This window comes from Myotis nattereri (assembly GCF_964212035.1).
Source record: "Myotis nattereri genome assembly, chromosome: 6".
Taxonomy (NCBI): Eukaryota; Metazoa; Chordata; class Mammalia; order Chiroptera; family Vespertilionidae; genus Myotis; species Myotis nattereri.
Window position 1 is genome coordinate 89755684 of NC_138081.1, and position 27220 is coordinate 89782903.

A 27220-nucleotide genomic window follows, 5' to 3' on the forward strand; every position below is an offset into this window, starting at 1 on the left:
TGTCCTAACAAAGTGAGAATGTTATTTCAACCATGTACTTTATTTTGCTGGAGTATCTGATATGTTTAAAAAGTGTAAGGCCATTTCCTTGGTAGTCATATGCTTGCACTTAGCCTTAAATCATACCCTTGGAGGCAGCGAATACAGTGAGGCCCTATTCTGTGTATTTTAAGAGGTTTCTTATAACAGGGCTGGTCTGTGGCCATCCTGGTGAGTAGCACTTAGAGGGTTTACAAACTGCTCTGTCGCGGTGATGACATACTCAGTGTGGTTCTGGAAGCTAAATAAAACACAGGAAAGAGATATTAAATAAAATAAAGAACACACCTATGTAATTATTGCCAGAAATGAAATTTTGAAACCCTAAATTTGGGGCCGAGGCATCTGAAGATTCCTGTAGATAAACATCATTTCCCATATTCAAATTTCAGGAAAGAAACGTATCTATCGAGTCTTATTTATATCAAATATTCTGAAAGCATTTTTGGACTGATCATAGGAGAAGCAGGGAGCAGATGTTGAGTGGGACAGGTGCCCACAAAATAAATGTTCCCTTCTTAGTGACTCCGTTTACCATTATGCAAGACTGCAAAAGCAGCCCACCCATGCCAACATCACTTATTTTTGGCCAAGTTTGGTCAAAAGCAATGTTTTGTGATTTAAAATATAGATCGCTTTAAAATCTAAAACTATGTTTTTTCTTTTAAAGGGATTAATTCTTTAATGACAATTATTCAATCAATACTATTACAGTTTGAGGTTAAGAGACACCTTCCTCCCACAGTTCTATTCTAACTGTAGTCTTTGGATTTTTCTGTAGCTCTTTCCATGGGCAGTAAGTTAATGCGTTTCAAGCTTCTACTCTAGTAATCCTCTACTGTACTTGCTGTTTTCACTCAGGCTATCTCATTTGATCTCCAAGTCTTAGATATTTTGCAGGTAAGAAAACTGACATTCTCAGCGGTGAGGTGATTTGCTAAAGGCCAAATGGCAAGGAGGTGGCCAATTCCAGATTCCAGTCCCAGCTTTGTCTGTCTAAAACCATGATCTCCCACAGAACACCTCAAGAGCCATGATTCAATGTGATGGGCCTAGCGGGCTTAAAGACATTTGTAATTTGGCTAAACTTCCCATTGTACCTGAAGTGAACCACACTTCCAGTATAATTAGGTATTCATGGTCATTTTGTGTTTTATTTCTCCCATTACTGCAAGATGAGCTATGTATGGCATATAATTAATGAATACTTCCTGAATTCACCCATTCTCATATGTCTTGAGCCCCATGAAAACTGCTTAACTTACAGGAGTCAGAGTAACTTGGTTAAAAAGGATGCAGAAATTAATTATCTCCAAACCTTTTTCCACCTGATAAAATCCTATTTCAAGGGCCAGTTAATACCATCATCTCACTTATATAGTTTTCTCTGACCCACTTTGCCGTTGAGGCAGCATTTCTTCTTCTAGGTCTGACTTAACACTTACACATACTTCATGTAGTTTCTTAAAAAGTAAGAATTATAATAACTTTCATTTATTGTGCACTGTGTGTCAGACATTAAGCTAAATACTCTATAGATGTCGTCTCTTTTTAATCCTCAACACAACCCTGAGAGGCAGCAAACCTTAGGCAGCATCGTCCTACGTTACAGGTGTGAAAAGGGGAGCTCAGAGGGATTAAATAACTTGCCCCGATCCCAGTGAGTGAATCTCAGAGATGCAGTAGGAACCCAGACCTAACTGATTCCTAAATCCTGTGCTTTCAAATTATTTTTTTATTTTTAATTGAGGCAAAATTACATGCAGTGCAGTGCACATATCGTAAGTGTACAGTTTGATGAGATGCGTTAAGTGTGCACATCTGTATAACTGTCTGCCTCATCAAGATGCACTTTCACAGCACAGGAAGCTTCTCATGCCCCTTCTCTGCAGGTTCCAGCCACTTAAGATTAAGGCTGCCTATTCTTGAACTTCATAGAAATTGAATTAGAGTGAATGTGTTATTTTTTTTGTTTATCACTTTTATACTCAATTTTTTTTGAGATTCATCATGTTGTGATATGTATTGATATTCACCATATCAATGGTTTATTCATTTTTATTACTGAGTAGTATTCCATTTTATAAATAGTATCATAATTTGTTTATCCATTGTCCTATTGATGGGCATTTGGAGTCTTTCCAGTTGGGGCTATTGTGAATAAGGGTACTGTAATTTGTGATTTAAAATACAGATCGCTTTAAAATCTAAAACTATGTTTTTCTCGTATGTGTGTCTTTTTGAGGACATATGTTTTCATTTCTCTTGGGTAATTACCTACGTGTGGGATCCCTGGGTCATAGAGTAGAAACATATTTAACTTAATAAGGAACTGCCAGTTTTCCACCGTGGCTGTGCCATTTTATATTCTCATCAGCAATATATCAAAGTTCCTGTTCTCCATGTCTTCTCCAACATTTGATACTATCGGTCTTTTACTAAAGTTTTATGCTGCCTTTTAAAATGCTCTAATTCCTGCTTGACTGTGAGCCTGTCAAGGTCAGGACTAGGTGTCACTCACTTCTGTATCCACAGCGCTTAACGCAGTGTCTGGCACAAACATGATGCAGGTGAAAAATTTTGAGGATTGCAAAAATGGTTGTCAAGGTCACCTTCTAACAATGAAGATCCATAATTCTAACCTCAGGCCTTGTGGCATGCAGATAGTTTTAAACTGAAAATGCTTTGGGCAGTCCTCTCCGGAGGGTAGCAGTCTTTCAAAGGGAGGTGGCAGATCGGTCATTCCTATGGAGGAAGTAAGTGGCCGTCTTACTAGCCCAGCTTCCCTCGAGGACATGGAGGCACCAGCCTTGTCTCCTGGACTCAGTTTTGTCTTTTCTCATTCAGAGAGTATTCTGGTAACCCTTGATTGCCCCAGAGCTGGCTGTATGTATTGCTGACCACAGGACTAAAGACCTTGCCACCAATGAAATACCATAATTTCTCTCTGCTGGCCTCTAAGAGTCTTTTAAACTCCCTATGCCTGTGTAGGAGGACTTAACAGTGCCGGGTAGGAGTACAATGATCAACAAATCTGCAGGAGGGCTGACAGCATCCTGTGGGAGCCATAATACCTCCTCCTTTCCAGGGCCCAGCAGTGTCGGTATTTAGCAATCCCCACAAGCTTTCTTTTAAAAAATGCCTCTTGAGACTCAGATCCTACCTGAACAATGAACTGGCCTAAATTTAGTAAAGAGCCTATCCTCTACCCTCAAGGTCAACTACATATCTAGTCTTCATCGCATGACCCAGTCTTTTATGCTGTATTTGGTGGATAAGGGCTTATGCAATAATACCTATATTATATTCTTAAAATAAACTTGAGCCTAGAGAAAAAATACAACTCCATGTCCATAGCAAACACTGAAGGGCTGCTGAGTGAAAAAGCTTGCCACAGTCAGAGATCAGTGATCCTCACAGAGAAAAGCAGGCATCGGTTGTCCTGAGCATGGTGGTCTGGTGAGTCCCACTATTTGCTGGGAGGCTATGCTTCAGCAACAGGACTATGTGACCTGGGAAGTCCACTTGGATGTCATTGAAAGCACAGGTGTCAACCTCTGACCTATTGTCTTTTAAGATGATGTCTTAGTTATCTATTGCTGCATAACAATAGGACAGCAAACTTAGCAGCTTACGACAGTGCATGTTTACTATCACTCAGTGTCTGTGATCAGGAGTCTGGGCATGGCTTAACCGGGTCTTCTGGCTCACAAGGCTGTAATCAAGGTGTTGGCTGGGGTTTCACTTCAAGCTCACGTGGTTATTGGTAGGATTCAGTCTCCTGTGGGTTGTTGGACTAAGGACCTCCAATTCTCGCTAGTTGTTGACACAGGTCACCCATAGTTCTGTGCTATGTGGTCCTCCCTGAAATGGCTGTTTGCTTCTTCAAAGCCAGCAAGGGAGTATCTCCAAGCAAGATGATGTTAGAATTTGATGGGACATAATCACGGCAGTGATATCTTTCACCTTTGCAATATTCTATGGTTAGAAGCAAGTCCCAGATCCCATCCACATTCAAAGATTGAGGATTACACAAGGATGTGAGTACCAAGAGGTGGGGATAATTGGGAGGCCATCTTAGTGTCTGTCTGCCACAAAGGGTCAATTAAAATTTCTTTAAAAAAATGGAAAATTAGATATTATAAGGAAAATGGTTGTTTTGACCCAAAGAGGGTATTAAATTTTTTACTGTTCTAATGAATAGTTTCAAAGGCTCCAACTTTACCCCAACACAGAGATACTATTCTGGAGAAATTCTCTGCTGTTAATTTCCACTGGTACAGAAGATTGACAGGAAAGCATGGAGTGATTTCTGACTACATACTTCTCAGTAGGTTCATTCAGTGTAGATGAATTGAGTCTTTTCTATGATCTGCTATTGGACAGAGCTTCTGGTCTGACATTTGCCATGGATTAAAGAAGTAGAAAGATTGGCAGAGTGACCCCTGTAATTCAAGTGTGGGGAGCCAAATGTTTTGGCAATGAGTTTGCTTATCTGGAATAGGATGATTGGCCCAGACCAAACACAGGACAAATCTAAGGGTGATATGAAACTAAAATGCCCATTATTATCATAACCCTTTAATAGTTTAGAAACCTTTAAGAAACTGAAGGCCACATACCTTGGAGAAAAGCAGGCATTGGAGTTTTTGACAATTTTTTTTTTGATAATTCATCTCCTTAATAGGTTGCATAATCTCCTTCCTTGAGTATAAGAAATAATCATTTCAAAGGCATGGAAAATAGTATATTTATATCTTCAACTTAGGCCTTCAGCCCTTGTTTGGAGGACTTGATAGGGGTGAGGGCAGTGAGGGAAGTGAGCACGTAGGAAGAGTCCACCTGCCTGTGTGGACCTGCTGAAGCTGGGCTAACTCCTCCTGACATCACAAGCAACAAACAGCGACTATCCTGGACATTCAGCACCACTGTCCCTGAAATGCAGTCTGGGAATGGTCTAGCTAGATGCCCCCTCAGATTACCCTGGTTTACTTTATTAAAAAACTACAACAGCCTATAAAATATTTGTTATTATACACATGTACATATTTATTTACTTATAGCCTTTATACATAAAACTATGCATATATATGCAAATCTCTATGTACCTGTACCTACATAATACATACATAATTGTATGAAGATTTACTAGTAACCATACTAGAAACACTGCTGGTAAATTTCCACCCAGCAAGGTGTGTGGAGTCTTTTGCAGTCAATGGGTGTTGATACAAATCACCACTCTAGTCAGTAGGCATAAGAAGGCTGCTGTGACTAGGCTTTCTTGGGGTGAGGAGACAGCAGAGAATGATCAGAACAGCTGGTCATGTGCAGACTTTTCCTAAATCTCTGACAACTTCCTGTGTACATGGGGAGGAGGAAGAGCATTCAGGAAGCCAGGAGGAACCCTCCAGCTCACTGGCTGGCTGTTTAGGGGCCACACGCTGCATGGGGCTGGGAAATGTTTGCAACGATGACTTTTTACTCTTGTAAAAAGAGTAAAAAAAGATGCAAGGAATCCTAGGACGATGGCTGGTAGTGGTTTAATTATCAGCAACAGGGATCGAGCCAACCAGCAACTAGATTCTTTCATCTCTCTCCAGAAGGGATGTTTTTAACTGCACTCATGTTAGGAGTCTGTGATAAATGCCAGTGTTGTAATTAGGACAGGACCTAAAGCAAAGCAGAGTCTGGACTGTTGCGTTTAAGATGTTTAGAAACAAACGTGGACAGAGCCCACTGAGTTTTCCTTTGGGAAGAAGTGACAGTCCGTGTAAATAGATAAATTACACTGAATCTATTAAAAACACGTGTTTGTTGGTTAAATGCGAATCTCTTGTTTCCCCTCCTGCTGCCAGGGCCTGAGGTGTGTGTCCCAGATCCGAATGTATGTTTGAGCTATTAGGGTTCAGGAAAAGAGCCTTGTCTTGTTTATGTTCCAGAGGCTCCTATTCTCACAGTTATTGCTTTTCAACCCGGGATTCTACTGAGACAGAAATTACTGTGCATCACTATGTAAACCAAATGCATTTTTCTTCATCCATTTGTATGAGGAAATCGTATAACATACAGAGCTTGGAAGCAGATTGCTTCCCGGGTATGTAAGCCACCGAGTGAACTCTGTTCCCTTTGCCTTGAACGTGCTTCTCTCTCACAGATCCCCTTTTTACCTTTTAATTCTTTTTTTTTTTCTTAAAGTATTACAAAGGGTATTACATATGTGTCCATTTTATGCCCCCGCCCTAGACAGTCCCCCAGCCTCCCCTACCCCCCAGTGTCTTATGTCCGTTCCTTTTAATTCTTTTTACCATATTTTTTTTCTGAAAAATGGTTACTTACAAATTTTTTTCATTACAGTTGACATACGATATTATGTTTGTTCAGGTGTACAACATAGTGATTAGACATTTACATATAACATATATAAGTGATCACCCCAATAAGTCTATCGTTATCACAATGAAATATGAACTGATACTTGTCAGAATAATATCATGGCTATCATCACTAAATCAGCAAACAAGTGTTGGTGAGGACATGGAGAAAAGGGAACCCTCAGGCACTGTTGGTGGGACTGTAAATTGGTGCAGCCACTATGAAAAATTAAAACTTCCTCAAAAAATTAAAAATCGAACTATGACCCAGCAATCCCACTTCTGGATATTTATCCAAAGAAATCCAAAACACGAATTCAAAAAGATACATGCACCCGTATACTTATTGCAGCATTATTTATAATAGCCAAGCTATGGAAACAACTTATTTATCTTTCTCATTAGACCACAGATAGCACTTTCCCCAGGAAACCTCCATTGACCCCTCCAAGCCTGAGTTGGTTATTCCTTGTCTGTGCTTTTCCATTCGTCCTCTTCTTTTTTTTTTCTTTTTCATTTTGTTATTCTTCCATGTCTCATACTTGGTTACAACTGCCTGCAACCTGGCTCCATCTTTTACCAGGCAGGTGGTCTGTTAGGATCAGAAGCACATCACCTAGGGCCTGCCACACAATTTCAGCAAATATCTGTTGAATGGATGAGGATATTGATCTTCTCAAAGGCATTTGTCCTTTAGTAGGGGACTGCTGCATACCGCTACCACTTCCCACTCCCCATCCTATGCATGCGTGGAACCTTGGTGTGACATTTGGAAAGACTTCTACTCTGCTAGATACATAAGGACAAAAATGCACAACTTTGGCATCATGTAACAGACTTCTTTCTTTATTCCCTAACGCACATCAGACATGATTACATCTGATAACTTATGGCAGGTGATTGATCAAACACACACAATTTTTTTTTTAAATATATTTTATTGATTTTTTACAGAGAGGAAGGGAGAGAGATAGAGAGTTAGAAACATCGATGAGAGAGAAACATCGATCAGCTGCCTCCTGCACATCTCCTACTGGGGATGTGCCCGCAACCCAGGCACATGCCCTTGACCGGAATCGAACCTGGGACCTTTCAGTCCGCAGGCCGACGCTCTATCCACTGAGCCAAACCGGTTCTGGCCACAAAATATTTTTTTGAGACAAAGGCAAACTTGTGGTTTTCAGGATAAGATCATTTTGACTGGAATATAGAAATATGACTTGGAAACATTGCACTGGGCATTCCAAGTCCGGTCACTGGGCCGCCACCTGGCCTGGATCCCAGAACTGTTCTGTACCACTGAGTCTGTCCTGTGGGATTTTGGAGTTGAGGCATGGGCTTGGGCTCTGCATGAACATCGAGGGTGGGCATGACTGGGAATGTGCCGCTGGGGAGGAACTTGACCGATCTATTTCAAGACAATAAATTACCCATTTACAAAAAGACAATTCTATTTCCTCCCAGAGATTTTTACTCTTTCTCTTTCTTCTCCAGTTGCAGAACTGAGAATTACACTTTGTCTGAGTGTGCTTTTCTTCAGTTACCTGTGCTCTTAGGGCTGCGGGATGCCATCTAATGTGTTAGTTATGACACTGGTTTTGTCTTCATGTTTTATTTCAGGAAAAGGTTATTCACTGAGGGTCAAATCTTCATTTTAATATCACCTTGCTTTGGGAGAAGTCAGTGTAATGAAATTTTAGACAAATGTTGCATTAGAACAGAAGTATTAGGGCAGAGAAGGAGCGAGGGTGGTGCGACATAAAAGGCCCTGGCTCCTGATTAATGATGCTGATATGTGGATGCTATAGATCACAGTGTAATGGGCAGCACTTGGGTGGCGAGGGTAGAAATTAAAGGTAGAAAAGCATTTTAGTAGCCTCTGCTGCTGAAAGTTTGGCATTGTGATGACATCAATTACTCACTCCCGTGACAATTCTCCTTTAGTGGCCTTTCAAGATTTTGGCAGTGTGCTTAGAGGAGTGGCTCTTTTACAACCTACCAGCCTTGCCACAGATTTGTTCCTTATCTTCTTTCATGGGGTTCAAACAATTTGCTTTGAATCCCAGAGCACTCAGGTTTTCACAGGGGAGGAATTCATGACCCGAAGGCAGCCAAAGACCATCCTAGCCAAAGGGTACCACTTCTTGTGAAGGTCAGTAGGGAAGACGAGCAGGGACAGGCAGAAGAGAAGGAGTGTGCCACCTTCTGGAAGGGTCTGCTCACATGGAGAGGGTAAATTTGGAGTCTGAGAGCCAAGTAACTAAGGAAATTAAATGGCAGTTTTCCAAGTTGAGGCATGGAATCCGAGAGTGAAGAGCTGAGTGAAGAGGAATCCGAGGCAGGTGGGGACTTGTATGTGGAAGCAATTTGGCAGAGGCCAATGTCATTTCTTAAAGCACATACACACAGGTAGAAATCTCTATTTTTTTTTACCTGAATTTTGCTCACTTGTGGTCCAATTCAGGAAAAAAGTTGACTCTTAAGGACAGTGAGATTAGCTAGAAAGCTGAGCAAGGGGCGTGCCTTGGTTGAACCCCATGGTCTCACTGGAGACTTAGAAAATACAAGTTGCATTGAGTGACTCCTGTACCCTAGACCTGACAGTGACTAGGGCGACACTTGGACCTGACAAAAATTGTCATTTGACAGGGGTCATGTTTCTCCCTTTGTATTTAAGGAAAAAAAATCCAACTTTCTGCAACCTAGGCCAATTACTTACACCTTTGAGAAATTTCTTTATATAAAGTAAATTAATATTATATAAAGTAAACATGGTAAACATGCGCAGAAACGATGCATGCTAAACAGGAAACAAAAACAGAACCAAAGGCATTAGCATAGGGTTGTGCAGTCATGGTACAAATAAACTAAGTTCTTATTCATAGGAAGCAGCTACAACTGAGATGGACATGCAAGGTCCTATTCATATAGTGTCCTTAACAGTAGCTTTTGCTTTAGTCAATACATGCCAGTGATTAAGGCATAGTTACCTCTTTAAGAGATGGGGCTAGAGCTGGGGGGTTGGGCCTCCCATATAATCTCTTGTACACTATCAGAGATTATCTAGGTAAAGCAGGTGTTTGTGCACAAGCTGTTGGACTTGGTCAGGAGCACTGACTAAAGTAGAAGAGTGATGAGTACAAACTTGCCCTAAGTTCCATTTCAGGTCGGTCTTCATACCAGAGCTGATTGGGAATTGGAATCTGAACTGCATTACTGAGTTCAACCCCTGATTTTATCCTTTCCTCCTTTTTTGATCCCCAGAGGTAAAATTTTATAATGAGTGATTTCTTATAACTAAGTTGTTCCTTATAACTAAGTTGTTCCAAATATATATATGTATATATATATATATGTATGTATATATATACATATATATATATATATAGAGAGAGAGAAAATATATATATATATATATATATATATATATATATATATATATAGAGAGAGAGAGAGAGAGAGAGAGAGAGAGAAGGAGGGAATGTCTGTGTAGTAGTATGTTATCCTATGTTTTGAGGGGTTTTTGATCAGTTTTATATGGAGCTCAGGTAAAAACATCTTGAAATTGGCAAACACATCCAGTGTACTTGGCTTGAAGTGTAAACTTTCACCCACAAGCTCCATGACAGGTTGTACAAATGCTCATGGAAGAGCTGCAGATACTATTATGAGTTCATCTTCCCTTTACGATTTTATCTGCCTCTGTGTGCTCAGTATCCCCCCACCCCACCCCCAAGCCCACATATATGGGCCAATGTGATTCTTGATTGCCTATGCTGCTCCCCTGTTGTAAATGCCCTTCCCTTTATCACACCCGAGCCCCGAGCTGAATCCTGTCTACCCTTAAGGCAAGGCTTAAGTATTACTTCCACTATAAGCTCTGCCAACATAGACCTCTAATCCTTCCTCTGAATGTAGTCCGTCAGTCAACACAGCTTGGTCAGTACAATTAGAGCTATGGGCAGGTGCAGGAGGACAGAGCTCATAGCACGGTGTTTACACCAGGACTTCAGGTTATGAGGAAACGGAGACTCGGTGATGCCAAGTGGCCTGACCAACATTACACAGCTTGTTAACGGTGAAGCCAGATCCAGAGTCCAGGTGTCCTTGAAGGGCGCTTACCTCCTACAAAATTTCCCAGATGTTTTAAGAGGAAGAAGCATAGCAAGGCTTCTCTACCTTTGTTTATTTTTCTGTCTGATTCAGGCCTGAGAGACTAGTGGTTGAGAAACCACAGGGTGGTGGTTATGCTGTCAGCGGACAAGGATACTCACCAGACGAGAATCCAGAACCTGGGTAAAAATGGAAAATATTGATTGCAAAGAGTAGAGCTTCCTGGCAGGCACATGACGGAGTGGTGTTGTGTAAAGCAATCTCATAGTGCCCCAGTGGTGCAATCGGTCAGCATGTGGCCCTTATAGGGCAGTGCGTGTGTGAGTGATGCCGAGGTTGTGTGTAAAGCAAACTCATGCACTGACTTCTGAGACCCTGAAAACACTGCAACCATCGGTGGGAGTGTTAGTATTGATGCAGTAATGGGTATTGAGCCTCGCCTGCTTCCCAAAATTTCCTAATCCATAGCCACAGCAGAGGAAAGGGTTGTAACTTGACAATAGGATGTTCTAGAGGCCAGTTGACTGGACAGTGACATGGGCCAGGAGTTTTCCCTCCGGCTTCTCTTGTTTTCCCCTCAGCACACAGTGCTCCAAAGGGCTGATGTGTGTTTGCTCCATAAGTGCTAATGAAAATATTTATAAATCGGTTTGCATTGTATATATCATGGTTGTATTCATAACAGATTTAAAAGCTAGATAAGCTAAGTAAAAAGAAAATGCTACTTTATACTTTGTAATATTTAGATTAAGAAGTGGTCATGATTTGAACATTCTGTTGGCTTGAAACCTTTACCAATTAATTTGGCCTCTACTGTAAATGTCATTTGGATGTCTTGGTCAAGTACAGGTGGTACGTACAGTATTTGGATGAGTCTGTTTGGTGTGGTTCATTCAAGGATGATTGCTTGGATGTTAGAGGAATGTGGCTCCAAAGACAGCCTGATCTGCTGATATTTAGGTGACTTTTGTTATGTTAGTGATTGGAATCGGTGCTCAGAATGACCCCTGGAGAAGAGTAACTAACGTCTACCTTTGAAATTGTCTCTCAAGTGCCCTTTGGCATTGGGGGTTGGGGTATAGAAGCTTAGGAGCGACTCGACTCTCCATGATTATGAATCAAGCACTGAGTGTTCAGTATGGTGTTTAATTCTGTGATCAGAGGTACAGCAGGGACGAGTCAGCTCTTTTTTTGACTTTTTAGAGGAAGTTGTTTACTTTTAGTATAGCGAATGTAAATAAAGAGAAACACTTCATTTTTAGACCAGCTGGATCCATGCTGAAGCAAAATGGACCATGCAGCAATCAGATTTGGTTACTGTCCAGGGCTAGTGTGGACCCTTCTCTCCTTGTTGGGGGAAACTCTTTAAAATATATATTTATATTTCTATAAATATGTATTCATAAAATATAAATATATATACATAAAATATAAATATATATTCATAAAATATACATATTTATAAATATACATCCATAAAATATATATTCATAAAACATAAGCATATATTCATAAAATAGAAATATATATTCATAAAATATAAATGTATATTCATAAATATAAAATATGTATTTATAATACTATGAAATATGTATTTATAAAACATAAATATACATTTATAAAAGTATAAATATATTTTATAAAACATAAACATTTATAAAAATGTAAATATGTTTTATAAAATATAAATATAATTTTATAAAGATATAAACATATGTACATATATTATATGAAGTTATATTTTTTCATCTCTCTCTCTCTCTCTCCCTCTCTCTCTCTCTCATAGTGGAAATTCAAAGAGGAGATAAGTGAGTGTAGCTGAGTTTTGAAAGTAAGATGGGATTGGAGTAGCTGAAATTTGGTTAGGTGAAAAGTGGTAATAGCACTTTGTGAGGAAAAAACAAAAACTATCCTTCTTAACTTGTCTTAAATGTCTTGTAAACTTGACTTAAATGTTTTTGGGGATATGCATGGAACTTACTTAAAAATAGAATGAGTCTTTTCAATTGAAACAAATTATCTCTCCTAGACAAAGACCACGTACATATATGTACAGCTTTATGTGGCATTATTTATGCAACTTTAGAATATGTGTGGCACACAGAGAGAGTTTTAAAATTCTTCCCTTTGTCCCATGACAAAATTGATTATTTTATGTATTAATTAAAAAAATAAAATAATATACTTTTAAAAATCTATGAAAAGCCCCCATACCTTACATCTTTCACTGATTTGAAAGACTTTTCAAAAATCCCTGAATTTATTAAATCCCTGGTGTTCTGCAGGCAGAGGGATGGGGTCTGAGTGCTAAGGCAAGTCTGCAGTGGGCTCTGGAAGTGGACTCTTCCACGCCTGTCCTGGCCCTTCTGGTGGCTAGCCGTCCGTTCTCAAGTAAGTTTTTGTCCTCTCTGAGAGAGTGTTCCTCAAGTACAACATGAGAAAATACCTGCCTGAAGACTGAAGAGAGAGCTGCATGTAATGATCTGCCCAATGCACGATTCATGCTTGGCATGCAACAGATATTCATTTCCTTCTCTATTTTTCTATATTGCAGGAAAGGATCAAGGGTTCCTACCAAAAAATCTATTTTGCACTGCTTCACATTTCTATTAGGTAGTATAACCTAGTTTTCTATTTCTGCCTTCCACTGTCACGATTTCATTAGCATATTCAATTTCTCATCTTATTTATAAACCCACATTATTGTTTTTATAATCCTTACAAGTTATTTTTGCTCCGGTGCCTCTTTGCACCATCACGAAATATATTTTCTTCATTGCCGAGTGGTTTCTTCAATTATTCTCGCCTACATATAAACGCCGTCGCATGCCCTCCTGTGATTTATCTTTTCACAGCCCTCACAGAGCATGATTTTTTCTTTGAAGCTTTGCAATGGCTTTGTTTGAATTGGACGTGTTTACGGTCTCTAGACCAAGCAGAGTCTTGAGCACCTTTTGCTGGGTCTGTGGCTTCTCTTGTAGACCCTTAGCTACAAAGTCATTAACAAGAACCCTTCAATCCTCCTCTACTCAAATCTAACTTCCATCCCATGTCTTCATATTAGCCTGCCTCATCTTCATGCAGCTCTAGTTCCTACCACTCCAGTGGCATAAATCAGGATGTGTTTGCCTGGCACTCACAATAGAGAAAAATCTATAACACTTACATCCTTTGGCTGCCATAAAGTTGTTCCTGACAGAACAGAACATTTTCCTTTAACCAGCTTTCCCTTCCTTCCCATTCCTGCCTTTCTTTAAGGCAGGGTTGAATATGTATATATGACATATATATGTGTGTGTGTATATATATATATATACACACACACATATATATGCTATATGGTTCAACCTTATATGTATTTTAAAATATAAATATATTTTTATATTTATGTATTTATATATAATATTAATATATTTTTAATAAATCTATATTTTAAGACCATTTTATATATCAAGTACTGTGCTAAGAAGAGCATTCCCAAGTTAAAATGACTCCTTGATATCATAGATATCTATTTTTTTATACATACTAGTACACACTTATTTATGTGCCTGAGATCTACATGACAAGTAAAGCAACTTTCAAAGATGAGTAGTTTCATTTGCTGTTGCTGCCATCAGGGGCCTTCAGGGAATCTGAGAGTTGGGAGGAAGGTCTGGAGGTCGCCATGCGTTTCCTTCCATCCAGTGAAAGAATCTTCTTTACAGTTTCAGCTGGGGCTGGTCATTGTGACTTTGCCACCGCCTCTCAGAGGACGCGGCTCTGAGACCAATGCCACCTCAGATGACTCCTTAGACTGAAAGTTCTGTCTTCGATGAGCTGATGCTCCCTCTGTATCATGACCATTAAGTTATTTGGGGTTAGCCTAGATTCATTTATTTGATTGCTGTTTTCTGCTGTTGGAGAAAATTATTTTATTAAGAAGCATTCTCGCCGAAACCGGTTTGGCTCAGTGGATAGAGCGTCGGCCTGCGGACTGAAAGGTCCCAGGTTCGATTCCGGTCAAGGACATGTACCTGGGTTACGGGCACATCCCCAGTAGGAGGTGTGCAGGAGGCAGCTGATCGATGTTTCTCTCTCATCGATGTTTCTAACTCTCTATCTCTCTCCCTTCCTCTCTGTAAAAAATCAATAAAATATATTTTAAAAAAAAAAGAAAAGAAGCATTCTCCAACAGGCAAGCTGAAATTAAGTAGGCTTTAATATATTTGGAATTCACAAGTAAACAGACCAGAAACTAGCTCTCTGCTTTAATGCAAAGATGAAATCTGTCCGATTTTCTTCTAGCAGAGCTATGCCTTTGCTCTCAGGTCTGCTGTCTGCCTCTGCCCTCAGACTCAGTGCTTCAATGGGTCAGAAAAGTGGCTCATTGTGACTTTGAAAGGCCATTAGTATATCCAGTTGTGTGATGAATTCTAAGATTTTACAAAGGATTCCTCTTGCTGGGTGTAAGGAAGCATACTTCCCAACTCATTTTGTTGGGAGGCACGATTAAGACTTCGCTAGAAAAGAAATGGATCCACTATGTGCTCAAGAGTATTTACTAGTATGACCTCCAGCACACTTTATCTTTTAGAATAATAATACAAGCATAGGAATACCTAAATCCTGCCAGGGTTTTAAAAATTGCATTGCATTCATGCCTAGGTATAACCTCCCATCATAAATCCTGAAAAAGACGGAGGAAGGTGGTGACAGGCCATTCTAGTGCATAATGAGGGATGCATATTTCAGTGCTGGGGCTGATGTTTATGTATGTGATTACTCAGAAGGGGTTTTATTTAACATTCCATGTCTTTAAATGAGGTCTATTTTAAATATAATCATAACAGCTATGCTTTGTTGTATGCGTGCCAGGCAATTAATAAGTGGTAATTCGAATCTCCCCAGCCCTAAAAGGTAAGTCTTATTCTTTCTGTTTTACCTATGGGAAAACCAAAGCCCAGAAACTAAGACCTTGCCCAAGGTTACACCCAGTAAATGGATTTCACTGCGAAGCCCACATTTTTTCCCTCCTACATTCTTTCCCCTGGACCTCAGCTCATTTTGGCAAGGAATTTATGATTTTTAGGCATCTATTTGTTTGGCTCTTTTTTTTTTTTCCGGTTGAGTGGTATGTTTACCTGTGCCTGCAGAATAACGTATAGATGTATGAGAATCCTTTTTTATCTTCCAATATTATAGTTCTACAAACCACAAAATCTTGCCTTACTCCTATTAAATCTGATACAAAATAGAACTAGAGAGATGATTAAAAAAAAGAGAGATTGAAAATTTTGAAACTCACTTTTTTTAAATAGGTACCGCCAGGCTCATGTGATAGCTTGCTAGTTAATTTTGTGGGGATTACTGTTCTGAATGATTCAATAACTTCTGCTGTTCTATTAAAAATCCTCTTTTACATTTGAAGACCTAATGAGGAAGAAACTATAAGATCACTTCCTTGAGTGACTTGAAAGTTTTATATGAAAGTGTCACCCCAGATGGGACAGCTGTGCCTCACCGCATTTGCATGAGACCGACTTTGCTAGCAAACCATTTCACCCACACACTTTCCCAATCAGCATCAGCATTTATGAGCATCTCTTCAGCAGTCTTGTTCACATGCATATCATTAGTGCAGTTTACTCGAAATGCCCCGTAGAATGTTTGTTCCTCTCACTTCCCTAAAGCATTAAAAGAATTGGCAAGTGACAAGTCGTTTCTGTGTCAATCTTACTACTGTTGCATTTAGAATGTAGAAGACACAGATGCTCATTTATCAGTGGCCTCGGGCCATGGCCCAGAAAACCCATCAAGTAGGAGGCAGAGCTAGAAACACAAAGTCTTTTTTAATCCATTAAAATATATGTTTGCTTGGACACCAAACTTCAAGCAAGTAGTGATCTGTAACCCAGCAAGAGTTATTTCACTCCTAGAACATCACCAGGACCCGCTGATGGCTTTCCTATGGGGTTTCCTCACTGGGTTCTCACAGATTTCTTTCATCAGATTTTTGGTTTCCAGTGGTCGGCAAACGCATTAGTCAACAGAGCCAAATATCAACAGTACAACGATTGAAATTTCTTTTGAGAGCCAAATTTTTTAAACTTAAACTATATAGGTGGGTACATTGTTATTAACTTAATTAGGGTACTCCTAAGGCTTAGGAAGAGCCACACTCAAGAGGCCAAAGAGCTGCATGTGGCTCATGAGCCGCAGTTTGCTGACCATGGGTTTAGCCTTCTTCCAGGCTCACAGTGGTGATCGATGTTTCGGAACACATGGTGGCCACAGGAAACCCACCAATCTGCCCACTGTTGTATAGAGCCCAGAGATGGTGTGGAGGGGGGATCAGCTTCCTTCCTGCCGTGTTGGTCTTTCAGGGTTGATGGAGGTGCTGCTGAGATGGTGCAAGGGAACTTTGGAACTCCATACACATGTAAGCTTATCTCAGCTGTGCCCTGGAGCCCTTGGCTTTGCACAAACTTCCCTTTGCCTCCTAAATGAGACTTCATCTTCTGATCTTGATTTCAAGATCATAGGGATATCCTTAACTTAAACTTGCCATTCTCAGGGATATGCAGATATCCTGCCCACCTCCAAGTACTGCATCCCAGGCACTGGGTACCCTGGTCAGGGACACCTACCCCTCTTTTCTTCAAGACACACCTGGGAGACACCCCCTGAATGTTGCTGTGCCTGACTCCATTACAAGGGTGCATCTCACATTTTTGCAGAGGGCCAGGTCTCATATGTGTTTGATTCACTTGTGGAAGTTGATATTCAAATGAATTACATTTCAATAAAACATGCTAAAACTTGAACATCGAAGTTAATGCATTAGCCTTCAAAGATTGTGAGTGCCCTGTAGCCACTGACAAGGCATTTAAATTATTCTCTTTGGGACGTCTCATCAATGTTGGAAGCATATTTTCTTTCAAAATTCTCTCAATGATATATCTTTATCCTTAGAGAAATAATTTGGTTATGTAAGAATAGCCCAAAGTCATCCTAATTCAAGTTTGCAGAGTAAATTATGTGATCAAGCTTGAAAATACCATTTAGGGTAAAAAATGGCATGCAATAAGACTGTTTTGTTGTGGAATGAGCACCAGTCACCTGGTCTATTCTTTTTTTTTTTAATATATTTTATTGATTTTTTACAGAGAGGAAGGGAGAGAGATAGAGAGTTAGAAACATCGATGAGAGAGAAACATCGATCAGCTGCCTCCTGCACATCTCCTACTGGGGAAATGCCCGCAACCCAGGTACATGCCCTTGACCAGAATCGAACCTGGGACCTTTCAGTCCGCAGGCCGACGCTCTATCCACTGAGCCAAACCGGTTTCAGCAAACCTGGTCTATTCTTAACCTCTTATACTAACCTGCCATGTGTATCGACCTCTCTTTGGATTAGTTATTTCCTTCATAAGTTGAGGGGTTGGACTATATGATATCTGTAGTTATTTTCCTTTTCTGAAATCATATGGGGTGGGTGTATGTGGTGTAGGTGTATGATTAGGTATGGCCCATACTGGCTTCATGCCATAAGCATGTGCTTGAATGTGTCAATTCTCATGATGGCTACATGGTGGTAGATCCTGGTAGAAGAAGAGGACTTACCTGGTTTCTGGTTAGAGCTTGAGGTGTGCAGGGCTGGTGCTGCTCTGTTAGTGGGTGTATTACAGTTACACAGGAGGGGTCAGTTGACTGTAGTAATTATTCTGGGAGGAAAATCTACTGGATTGAAACGGAAACTCAAGGGATTCCATGTCTGTTTGATACTCCATTCCTATCTGCTTGAGATCATATAATATGATTGCAATGAATTCCTGAGCTAATTTGGCAATAACTCTTATTTATATTTAGGTTTTTATTATAGCAGTAGTTCACTGATCATTTGATTCCAAAAGTAATTTTCTTCTACAAATGTACCCTTGACATCCTAAATGTATATTCAGATTTAATGAAAGAAAAAGATGTATATAGAAAAGGCAGTATTTTTTAACCAGACATACAAAGAAAGAAGCATTAATTTGCTTTTAAAATTTATTACAAATGGAAGCTGCTTTCTAAATCATAATTGATAACAGTTTAATTTGCTTTTTTTTTTTTCAGTGTCTGGTATGCTCATTTTTATCATTTAAGATCAAGAAAGTATTTTCCAGACATTTTTGCCTTTGTTAATTGATTGGGTGGTTATTCGAGGTATTTTTTTAAAGGTATTTTAGTAAATATACTTAAGTATTGATAGTTCATAGAGCCATTGGTTTGAATTCAGTGGAAAATAATTTTATTAAAGCTTAAATAAAGCTGTGCAAGCAATTTTCCTCCATTACAGTGTCTTTGGGGGCTGCGTTAATTATAAGAACTGGGGCAATTGGAGATGTTTACTCAGCATACAAACTCCTCATTGTTAACCACGGCTGGTGTGTGCTGACAGCTGCCTCTTAGAGAAATGTAACCCATGGTTAACGGTGGAAAGGGGGGCATTAGCATAATTTTTTGGCAACGACTAAGCTGGAGTTTCAGTGTTGCCTTCAACAGTGACTCCTTCATTAACAGGGTCTTATCAGAGGCCCAGACTCCACAGGGGGTGGGAAGGGGAGATGCAACCATAGGATCCTGCTGTAGGTAACCAGAATCCTGTGTGAAATGTCTGCTTCTGAGTCAAAGAGAAAAGCATTTCAATTGCTCATGATTATGATTTTAAAAGGGCCCGTGGAAGAAAGACTTTGTAAAGGAACTGCTGATGTTTGATCAAAATTGGCACAGTGTAGAGGTGGCTTTTTTGACGTTGACACTAATGCATATTATGTTTTCTATAAGAGGAATAGGAATTAAAACACTTTTGTTCTTCAGGGACCAATTCAGACAAAAATAAATCTGCTAATGCAAGACTTAAGAGTCACGAATAAATTATATCCCCTGAAGGTTCTCTAACTTCATTTGCACGTTGTTAAAGGTATTTCAAACAATTTGGGGGGAAATTGGATATTTTTGAAGGCATATCAAGCCAGTGTCGGAAAATAATAGATAATGACAAATACTTACTTTATATTAATATTCATCCTTAAAACAATAAACTGCTCCCCAGGACTCAGGATTCTCTTTGATTTCCTCAATAAGAAAGAAAATTGTTAAATTAAATATAAATGATAATATTGGGTAATGTAAGATGAGGAAATAGCTACCATTCATTGAGCACTTACTATATGCCAGGCAGGCACTGTGCTAAGTGTCTTGTTTCATTTTCATAACCACCTGGCCACTTAGGTGCTACTATTAATGTAGTTGTGTTGCAAGTGGGAACATTAAGCTCCAGGGAAATTAGGTGATATTTCCAAGGTCACTCAACTCAGAAGGGGTAGGAGTGAAATTGGAGCACAGGTCTTTTGTTCTGCAGCCTGCAGCAGTCCCTCTATCACCCCGGGCTGCTCTTTATCATCAGTGACAGTCATGGCTATTAGTGATATCTTCCCGAATCCACTAAATGATCCCCCTGAGCTCCTTTCTACTCTCCTCTTACATAAGAGCCACTGTTGCTATTTCACATACCCTGATAATTCTATCCAACAGCCCTTCTTCATGTCAGTGCTCCTAGCAGTTTCTTCTTTGTCCAGTTGTTTTGGTTTCTATTGGGTTCACATGTGCTGACCAGGCCCCCCATCTCCTCTCCACTCCAGGTAAACTGCCTGGAAAAAGGGGTGCCTCACTGGGCTGGGACCAGACAGTGTCTTTGCTTCAAATTTTCTGGAGGCTTTTTCCTTTTTGATCCTTGTGGGCCCTTAAAGTGTGCATAGGGATCAAATATAAATGTCTCCAAGGACTGACAGAATATCCCCTGGTTAAGTTGACTGGGGTCTGGGGATACTCTGGGCAGATGGAGGAGGATGCTTTTACTTCCCCATTTTACCTTGAAACAAGAAGGGTGCAACAGAATGCAAATATATTCCGAAACTAGAATGTCTAAAAATTATTCTTGAAAGGATTTGTGGAGTCTCAGAAAGGTTTGGGCAACCCATGTAGTTTAAGTGGTAAACCCAGAGTGCGTTGGGCCAGCCCACTCTCGGCAGCCCGTGAGCCTTCGTCCTTTTCAGTTTGGTTATGTCCCTGGAGCAGGTGTGAACCAGAGCTGCCTGGCGGCCTCCTCTGTGGTTGGGAGCGCCTCTGAGAGCATTAGCGCTCCATCAGCGTTCTCCTCTGATTTGGAACTCCGGTTGTACAATAAGAAATGACGGAGGTGACCTGTGATTAGGATCAGCTTGAATAAAGTCTGTTACTTTTTACTACTAAAAAATGAGATTTGACCTGAATTAGGAAATACACTAATTTGTATTATGCATCTCAGTGATTCTCAGCCCTGGCTAGACATTAGAATTACCTGAAGAACTTTAGAAAATACCAAATGCCAAATGACTTGTCCCAGAATAATGAAATCAGGACAACTAAGGCGAGACCCTGTATCATTTCTTAAAATCATTGCAGGCAAGTGGAATGTGCAGAGGGATCAGGGGTTGAAAACTACTGAATGGAGAATAAAAAGCAGGGAAGTAGGGTTTTAGACTGTTCCTGCTGTTACTCAGAGTACAACTAGGACTGCTAGTGAGCTTACCAGGTGCTCATTATGTGCAGGTATAGTTCTAACTATTTTTCATGGAATGAAAATACCCTGGGGTAACTCCTTACAATAACTTATGAACTTACTTCATTTTTACAGATGTGTGTATGGAAAACTTTGAGGAGGTAAAGCAATTTATTCAGAGTGGAATGATACTTCTTGGGGATATTTTCTATTGTAAAAGTGAGATATAATCTGTATATGTAGGTATATATTATGTCTGGTTTTTTATTGCTCTTGTCGCAGAAGACTTTGATGGTTCTTGCATGGTTAGCATGCCTTAGTCCTGCCAACTGAGATCCAGGTATACTATGGTAATCAGTCAGGAATCTTCAGATGCCAAGTCACAAATTGTGGCCTCCTAATTCCTAGTATCAGACTTCACATGAGTTTCCTGAAATGCATATTTGTAGCAAATAGTTTACGTGATTGATGGTGGAAGTCGGTAGACATTGATAACATACTCTCCGCCAATGACTCTGGAATATGTAAACACTCTAGTAAGTCCACAAATTGTAACCCTTTGCAAATTCACACATGATCTCTCATGTTATATTTACCACCTTCAGGACTTGCAACTGGATTATATGGACGGGTTAAGGGAAGGAGATGAATCAAGGATGACTCTTGGACTTTGGAGCCTGTGGGAGAAAGGGTGTGAGGTCTCCATCCTGAAGGGCTGGATGGGTAGGGTGAGATTTAGAATGGATTGTGATTTAGCTGGTTGCAAAATCTGAGATCACTCGCCTTTTCATCAGGGCATCATTAACACCATTAAACCATGAGTGCGTTGTTGGCAGTGGTTTTAGTGTACAGCTCCATACATTTTAACCCACGTACAGATATGGGCCGGCTGAATAGTGTGCAGGGCTGGCGTGTTACTTCTGATCAGCTATCACGCGTGTCCTCCCCCCACCTGAGCAGCCTGGACAAACCTGACTTCTCCAAGAGGGTTAGGTCGATACCGGCCTGAGCTAGCAATTTCTTGGCGGTTTAGAGACAGTCTTCTGAAAGATTGACTGATGGTAGGAGGGGAAACATGTGGTGGGTATACTATTCCTTTTTTTCTGACTTCACAAGAGACTGTAATCCTTGATCCCAAAAGGAAGGACTTGAGATACGAAAAGGAGGCTGACCAGTGTGGGTACGTTCTGGGAAGAAATGAAATGATGTGCCTCCAAAAATAAGAGGTACTGCCTCACAGGGTGCTGGGTCCTGGGATTAGAGACTGGGCGCAGAAGTGGACGTTCATAGAGCAGTGGAGGTGGGTGATAGGTGAGTGCTTGTCCTTATCCTGGCTCCAGACCCTTCATGAGCCCTCCTCCCCTCTTTCTTCCCGGATTTGCATCTGGAGCACCAAGCTCAAAGGCTGGAGGGATCTTCTTTCCTCAAAACTTGACACCCTCAGTAGAATCCTCTGTAAGACAGACCAGCAGGAAGCTTCTTTGATGTTTAGGGAAGCGCTTGTGATAAGTGTTCCCTTTGATCTCCACAGACAAAAAGCTACTAGCTTCAGGTTTGAAAATTCTGTCAGTTTTGTTTACTTTGTACTAGGAAAGCCTGAGATCCTAAGATGAAAAGCTCTACGTAAATACATTATAATAATACAGTTATACCCTAGGAAAAGAAAAATTTGCTGCCTCCAACTTAAGAAATCCAGGTATCTTTTCTTTTCCCTTTCTGTACATCTGTTATAAGCAAAGGCATTTAGAGCCTCTGTCCTAAGAAGATGCAGGAACATAACTGGATGGGAGGTCAGGGATCTGCTGGTGGAGGTAACAATGGAGTCCACAGTGCAAGTGCCCACACCGGTCAGCCCTGTTCCTTTCTCTGCGCAGAAGGAAATGAAGTCTTCCATTAGGGTGGGAGGGAGGGGGGAGGGAGGGAGGGAGGGTATTTGAGCTGAGCCTGAGTGAAGGGAGTGGGGAAGAGCTTTTTTTCTCCAGAGAAGAGAACTACTTCAAAAGGTCCCTGACCCACAAGAGGTTGGTGTGTTGGGAGCAGAGAGAAGGCTGCTGTGGCTGGTGGCGGGTGTGGTAGGAGGCAGGGCTTGAGGTCATGTAGGGTTATAGACCATACAAGGTGCTGACTATTTTGTTCTTGGAGAAACAGATTTTAAACAGAGGGCTAACATGGTCGGATTGATAAGGTTAAAAGATCCCTCTGATTGCTGTATGGATAGGAGAAAAATTAGAGATCATGGAAGAAACCCAAGGGCTCTCTGGGATGGCCCAGAAGGCCTGGGGAAATGTGATCAGATTTGAGTAATATTGTGAAGGCTGAGCCAACAGGACCTGCAACTGGATTGTACGGGTTAAGGGAAGGAGATGAATCAAGGATGGCTCTTGGGACTTTGGAGCCTATGGGAGAAGCGGTGTATCCTGTAACCCAACAAGGAAAACAGGGGAGGCAGAAATTGGGGGGTGGAATCCAAACAAATATAGAGTTCTGCTTGGCCTGTCAAAGGGTGAGTTGCCTGTAGACAATCAAGAAGGAGGTGCTAAGGAGTCAGTGGGACCCCCGTCTGGAGTTTGAGGTAGCAGTCAGGCTTGGTCAGTCCTTTTTAGGAGTTTCAGGGACTTTGGTTCTTATGGAAACGTTTAGTGTTTTAGAAACATTTAGTTGTTGGAGCTTGAGATTGACACCTGGAGAACATGCTGGAGCACGTTGGAATTTCTGCATCTCTCCTGGGAAGACACACTTACATGATGAGCACACGGGAACCCTCTGCAGCTATACCCATGCCTTGTAGAGACAGTTCTGAATATCTCTCTAGACCAGTGGTCGGCAAACTGTGGCTCATGAGCCACATGCAGCTCTTTGGCCCCTTGAGTGTGGCTCTTCCACAAAGTACCGACTTCTGTGCATGGGCCACGAAGTTTCAATCGCACTGTACGTGCGCCACCCACACGTGGTATTTTGTGGTATTTTGTGGAAAAGCCACACTCAAGGAGCCAAAGAGCCACGAGCCACAGTTTGCCGACCACAGCTCTAGACTCAGGTGATTGTTTTTCTGAATTCTTTTGTGCACTTCCTCTTTGTTAAGGCAGACATAGGTCTCACTTCCTATTTGTGTATGTTCCCAGTGGAGTGCAGCACAATCATTAAGAGCTAACAAAACAGTAAATCACATTCATATTTCAAAGTTTCATAAAAATAACACAATCACGAGCATGCCAGGTGTTTGTGCTTCCGTGTCTTTCTTGTGCATGGATATTGCAGGCTGTTGTCCCTTTACCTCGTCCAACTGGCCAGTGAGAGTGCAGTCCTTGTTAACATCAAGTGGGTGTTAAATCAGAAGACTACACAGAAAAAGGGATGGATGATGCTTCAGGACAGAAAAGGGCCCACAGGCCAAGCCCACTTATTTATGTTTGGATAAATGTCCCCACTTGAACTGTCCTTGGCCTAAACTCTGCTTTTTCTTTTTATTCCAATTTCTTCAGCCACTTTTGCTCTTTCCTAAAAAATCATCTTTCATCTACTCCAGTGAGGACATTTACCTTATTCCCTGTGCTACTGTTCTAAGTACTCTTGTGTTTACCATATTTTTTATAGTTTGTTCTGTGAGAGAGTCTGGTTTTCTTCACTTCTCATGGAGGTGACTTCCCCGGGACCGACAAGTGTAGCCTCTTGGAGAAGAGTCTCTGGTTATACTGGTCATATCATTGGCTCCCCCAAGTGATTCAGCATGTTGCCAGGTGGGCACATTGGCCATACCCAGGTTGCTGGAGATGTCAACACCCTAGGCTTTTTGGATAGGCAGATAACCGAGCAACCTCTGGAAAAAAGTCTTCTCTCCTCTCGCAATTTAATAGCTGTGTGACCATGAGCCAATCATTGGATTTCTCCAGGCCTCTGCTCTCTCCTCCATAAGCAGGGGTAATTACAACCCACTCATGATACTTGAATTACATGAATGAATACCTGTAACACACCTAGCAGAGTACCTGTTATATTAAAGAAACTCAATAACCTTTAACTCCCGCCCTAACCCCACTGAGTCTTTGTTCATCAGGAAACAGTAACCATGCACTCTGAAAGCACACAAACCAGCAAGTGGCTATTATACTAAGACAAAAGGAGCTCGGAAGCAAGCTAGACTGAAAAAATGAAGGAAATTGACAATCAAGACAAAGTGGAGAAACAGTGCAGTGGTTCTAGGACCTGCCACCTCAGCCTCACTTGGGAACTTGTTAGAAATGCAGGTGCTCAGAGCTGCTGAATCAGAATGTGTGGGCACAGGGCTGGGAAATCTGTCCTAAAAAGCCCTTTATGTAATTCTGATGTACAATGGGTTATCTACAAATATTGGGTGAGGAATCATGGTGCATGTTTCTGCATGTGTATATCTGTGTGCACACACACCTATGTGCATACAATATTTGTAACTGCTGAAACTATTAACCAAGCGTGGTAATACAGCAAAAATCCTGCCCATTTTTCTTTGGTAATTGTCTGAATAGAAATATATCTAGAATGCTTATTTGGAATGACTTTGTACTGAATTCATTTTGGGTTTAAAAGTATTGATTCACCAACTTTCTTCTTTTTCTTTTTCCCTAGGAAATTCCACTTACTTGGATGACCATGGACCACCTCCTAGTAAGGTAAGGCCTCTGCTTGTGGTGTAAATCCCTTTTTCCTTTTCTTAGTACCTACAGCCTCCACCAACCCCAACCACATCTCTCCTGGCTCTGAATTCTTCAAAAGAAAATAGTCGATGGCTGATGGCAAGCTAATCTTTGCCTTATAGTATGGAGAAAAGGAAGCATGTGGAGGTAGCCAAAATGATGAGAGAGGAGAGCCAGGGTCTCATCAGTAGCTGTAGCTGTCACAGCACTGGAGGTCTTTGGCTGCTTCCCCTGTTTGCTGCCTCATTGGCCTCAGCATCCATGCTGGCCCATGATGTAATGCCCACAACTCAGCTTCCCCATCCCTAGAGCCTTAGCTAGACTCCTGCCCACTTCTCCCCGGCCTGCCTTCATTGGTACACTCCACCCAAGGCTCAACCCGTTAGAACCGGATTTTTCTGCCAGTGCCCTCCCCAGGCTGACGTGGCCTGGCCTGTGTGCCCACTTTTGTTCTTTCTATAAGCAGTTTGGGCTTTACTTTTTAAGGGTCCGGACCATCTAGCGAAGTTCTCTAGCCCATTGTACATCAGATTTACATATAGGGCTTTTTAGGCAGGACCATCTAATGTAGTTCTCTACCACTAGCTACTTTCTTGAAATCAATGAAAACCAAATGTCAGTCTACAAAAATATAAAGACAGTCTTTGACAACTGAAGGCGCTGCCTGCAAAGTACAGTTTTAAGTGCATACTGAGAAGAAAACCAACCGCTAACCTTAGCAGCTGGGAATTTATCCTCACGTCAGCTCTGAGTTGGGGATTTGAAGAACTCCACCCCATTTAAACCCATGAGCTTCAGAATCAGGTGTTTCCGGGTTCACCACTGGCTCTGCCACTTTCAGTGTATGACATTAGACAAATTACTTAGTATTTGAGCTTGAGTGTTGTAATGTGCAAAGTAGGATTAAAAATACTGCCCCCAGTATAGGACGACTAAAAGGATTGAATGAGGTGAAATATGACAAGCACTCAGCGTCTGGCATGCTATGAACATTAAATAAGTGGTGGGGAATGTTAACTAGACTGGGGTAACATTAAGATCATTGATGAATGGTACAGTAGTGCTTGTCGCAGCCATGAATGGCTCTACCGCGCGGCCCACTGCATACTGAGTGCCTGGGAAGCTGTAGGTACTAGGAATACAAATATGAGACAAGACAAGAGCAGCAGCAGCAAAATAGCTCCTACCCTGGAGGAAAAAAAGGACGTAGGATCGGACACCATCTGAGGAGAAGAACAATGTCCATCTCATCTCAGTTTCCTCATGTCCGTGCACTGCTGTTCATTCAATCTCACTGAGTTGGACCATGCCCCCCAGAGCTGGAATCTGAATTAGATCTCCTGGCTCCTATCCCAGGTCTTTCCACGAGGCCAGTATTCTCAAACCGGAGGCTTGTTAAAGCACAGATTGCAGGGCCCAGCCTCTGCGTGTCTCATTTGGTAGGTTTGAGGGGGGAT

General features: G+C 41.1%; 1 protein-coding gene across 2 annotated transcripts in view; it reads left to right on the top strand.

Annotated features, from left to right (window-relative positions):
• UST (uronyl 2-sulfotransferase) overlaps window positions 1–27220 on the top strand; it is a gene marked incomplete at its 5' end in the record, with an annotated part of 258937 nt that overhangs the window by 79056 nt on the left and 152661 nt on the right. For both annotated transcript variants that reach the window (XM_081093661.1, XM_081093662.1), the window contains one exon: window positions 25696–25739. In XM_081093661.1, the coding sequence (XP_080949787.1) occupies window positions 25696–25739 (44 nt within the window). The remainder of the gene's footprint in view (window positions 1–25695; window positions 25740–27220) is intronic.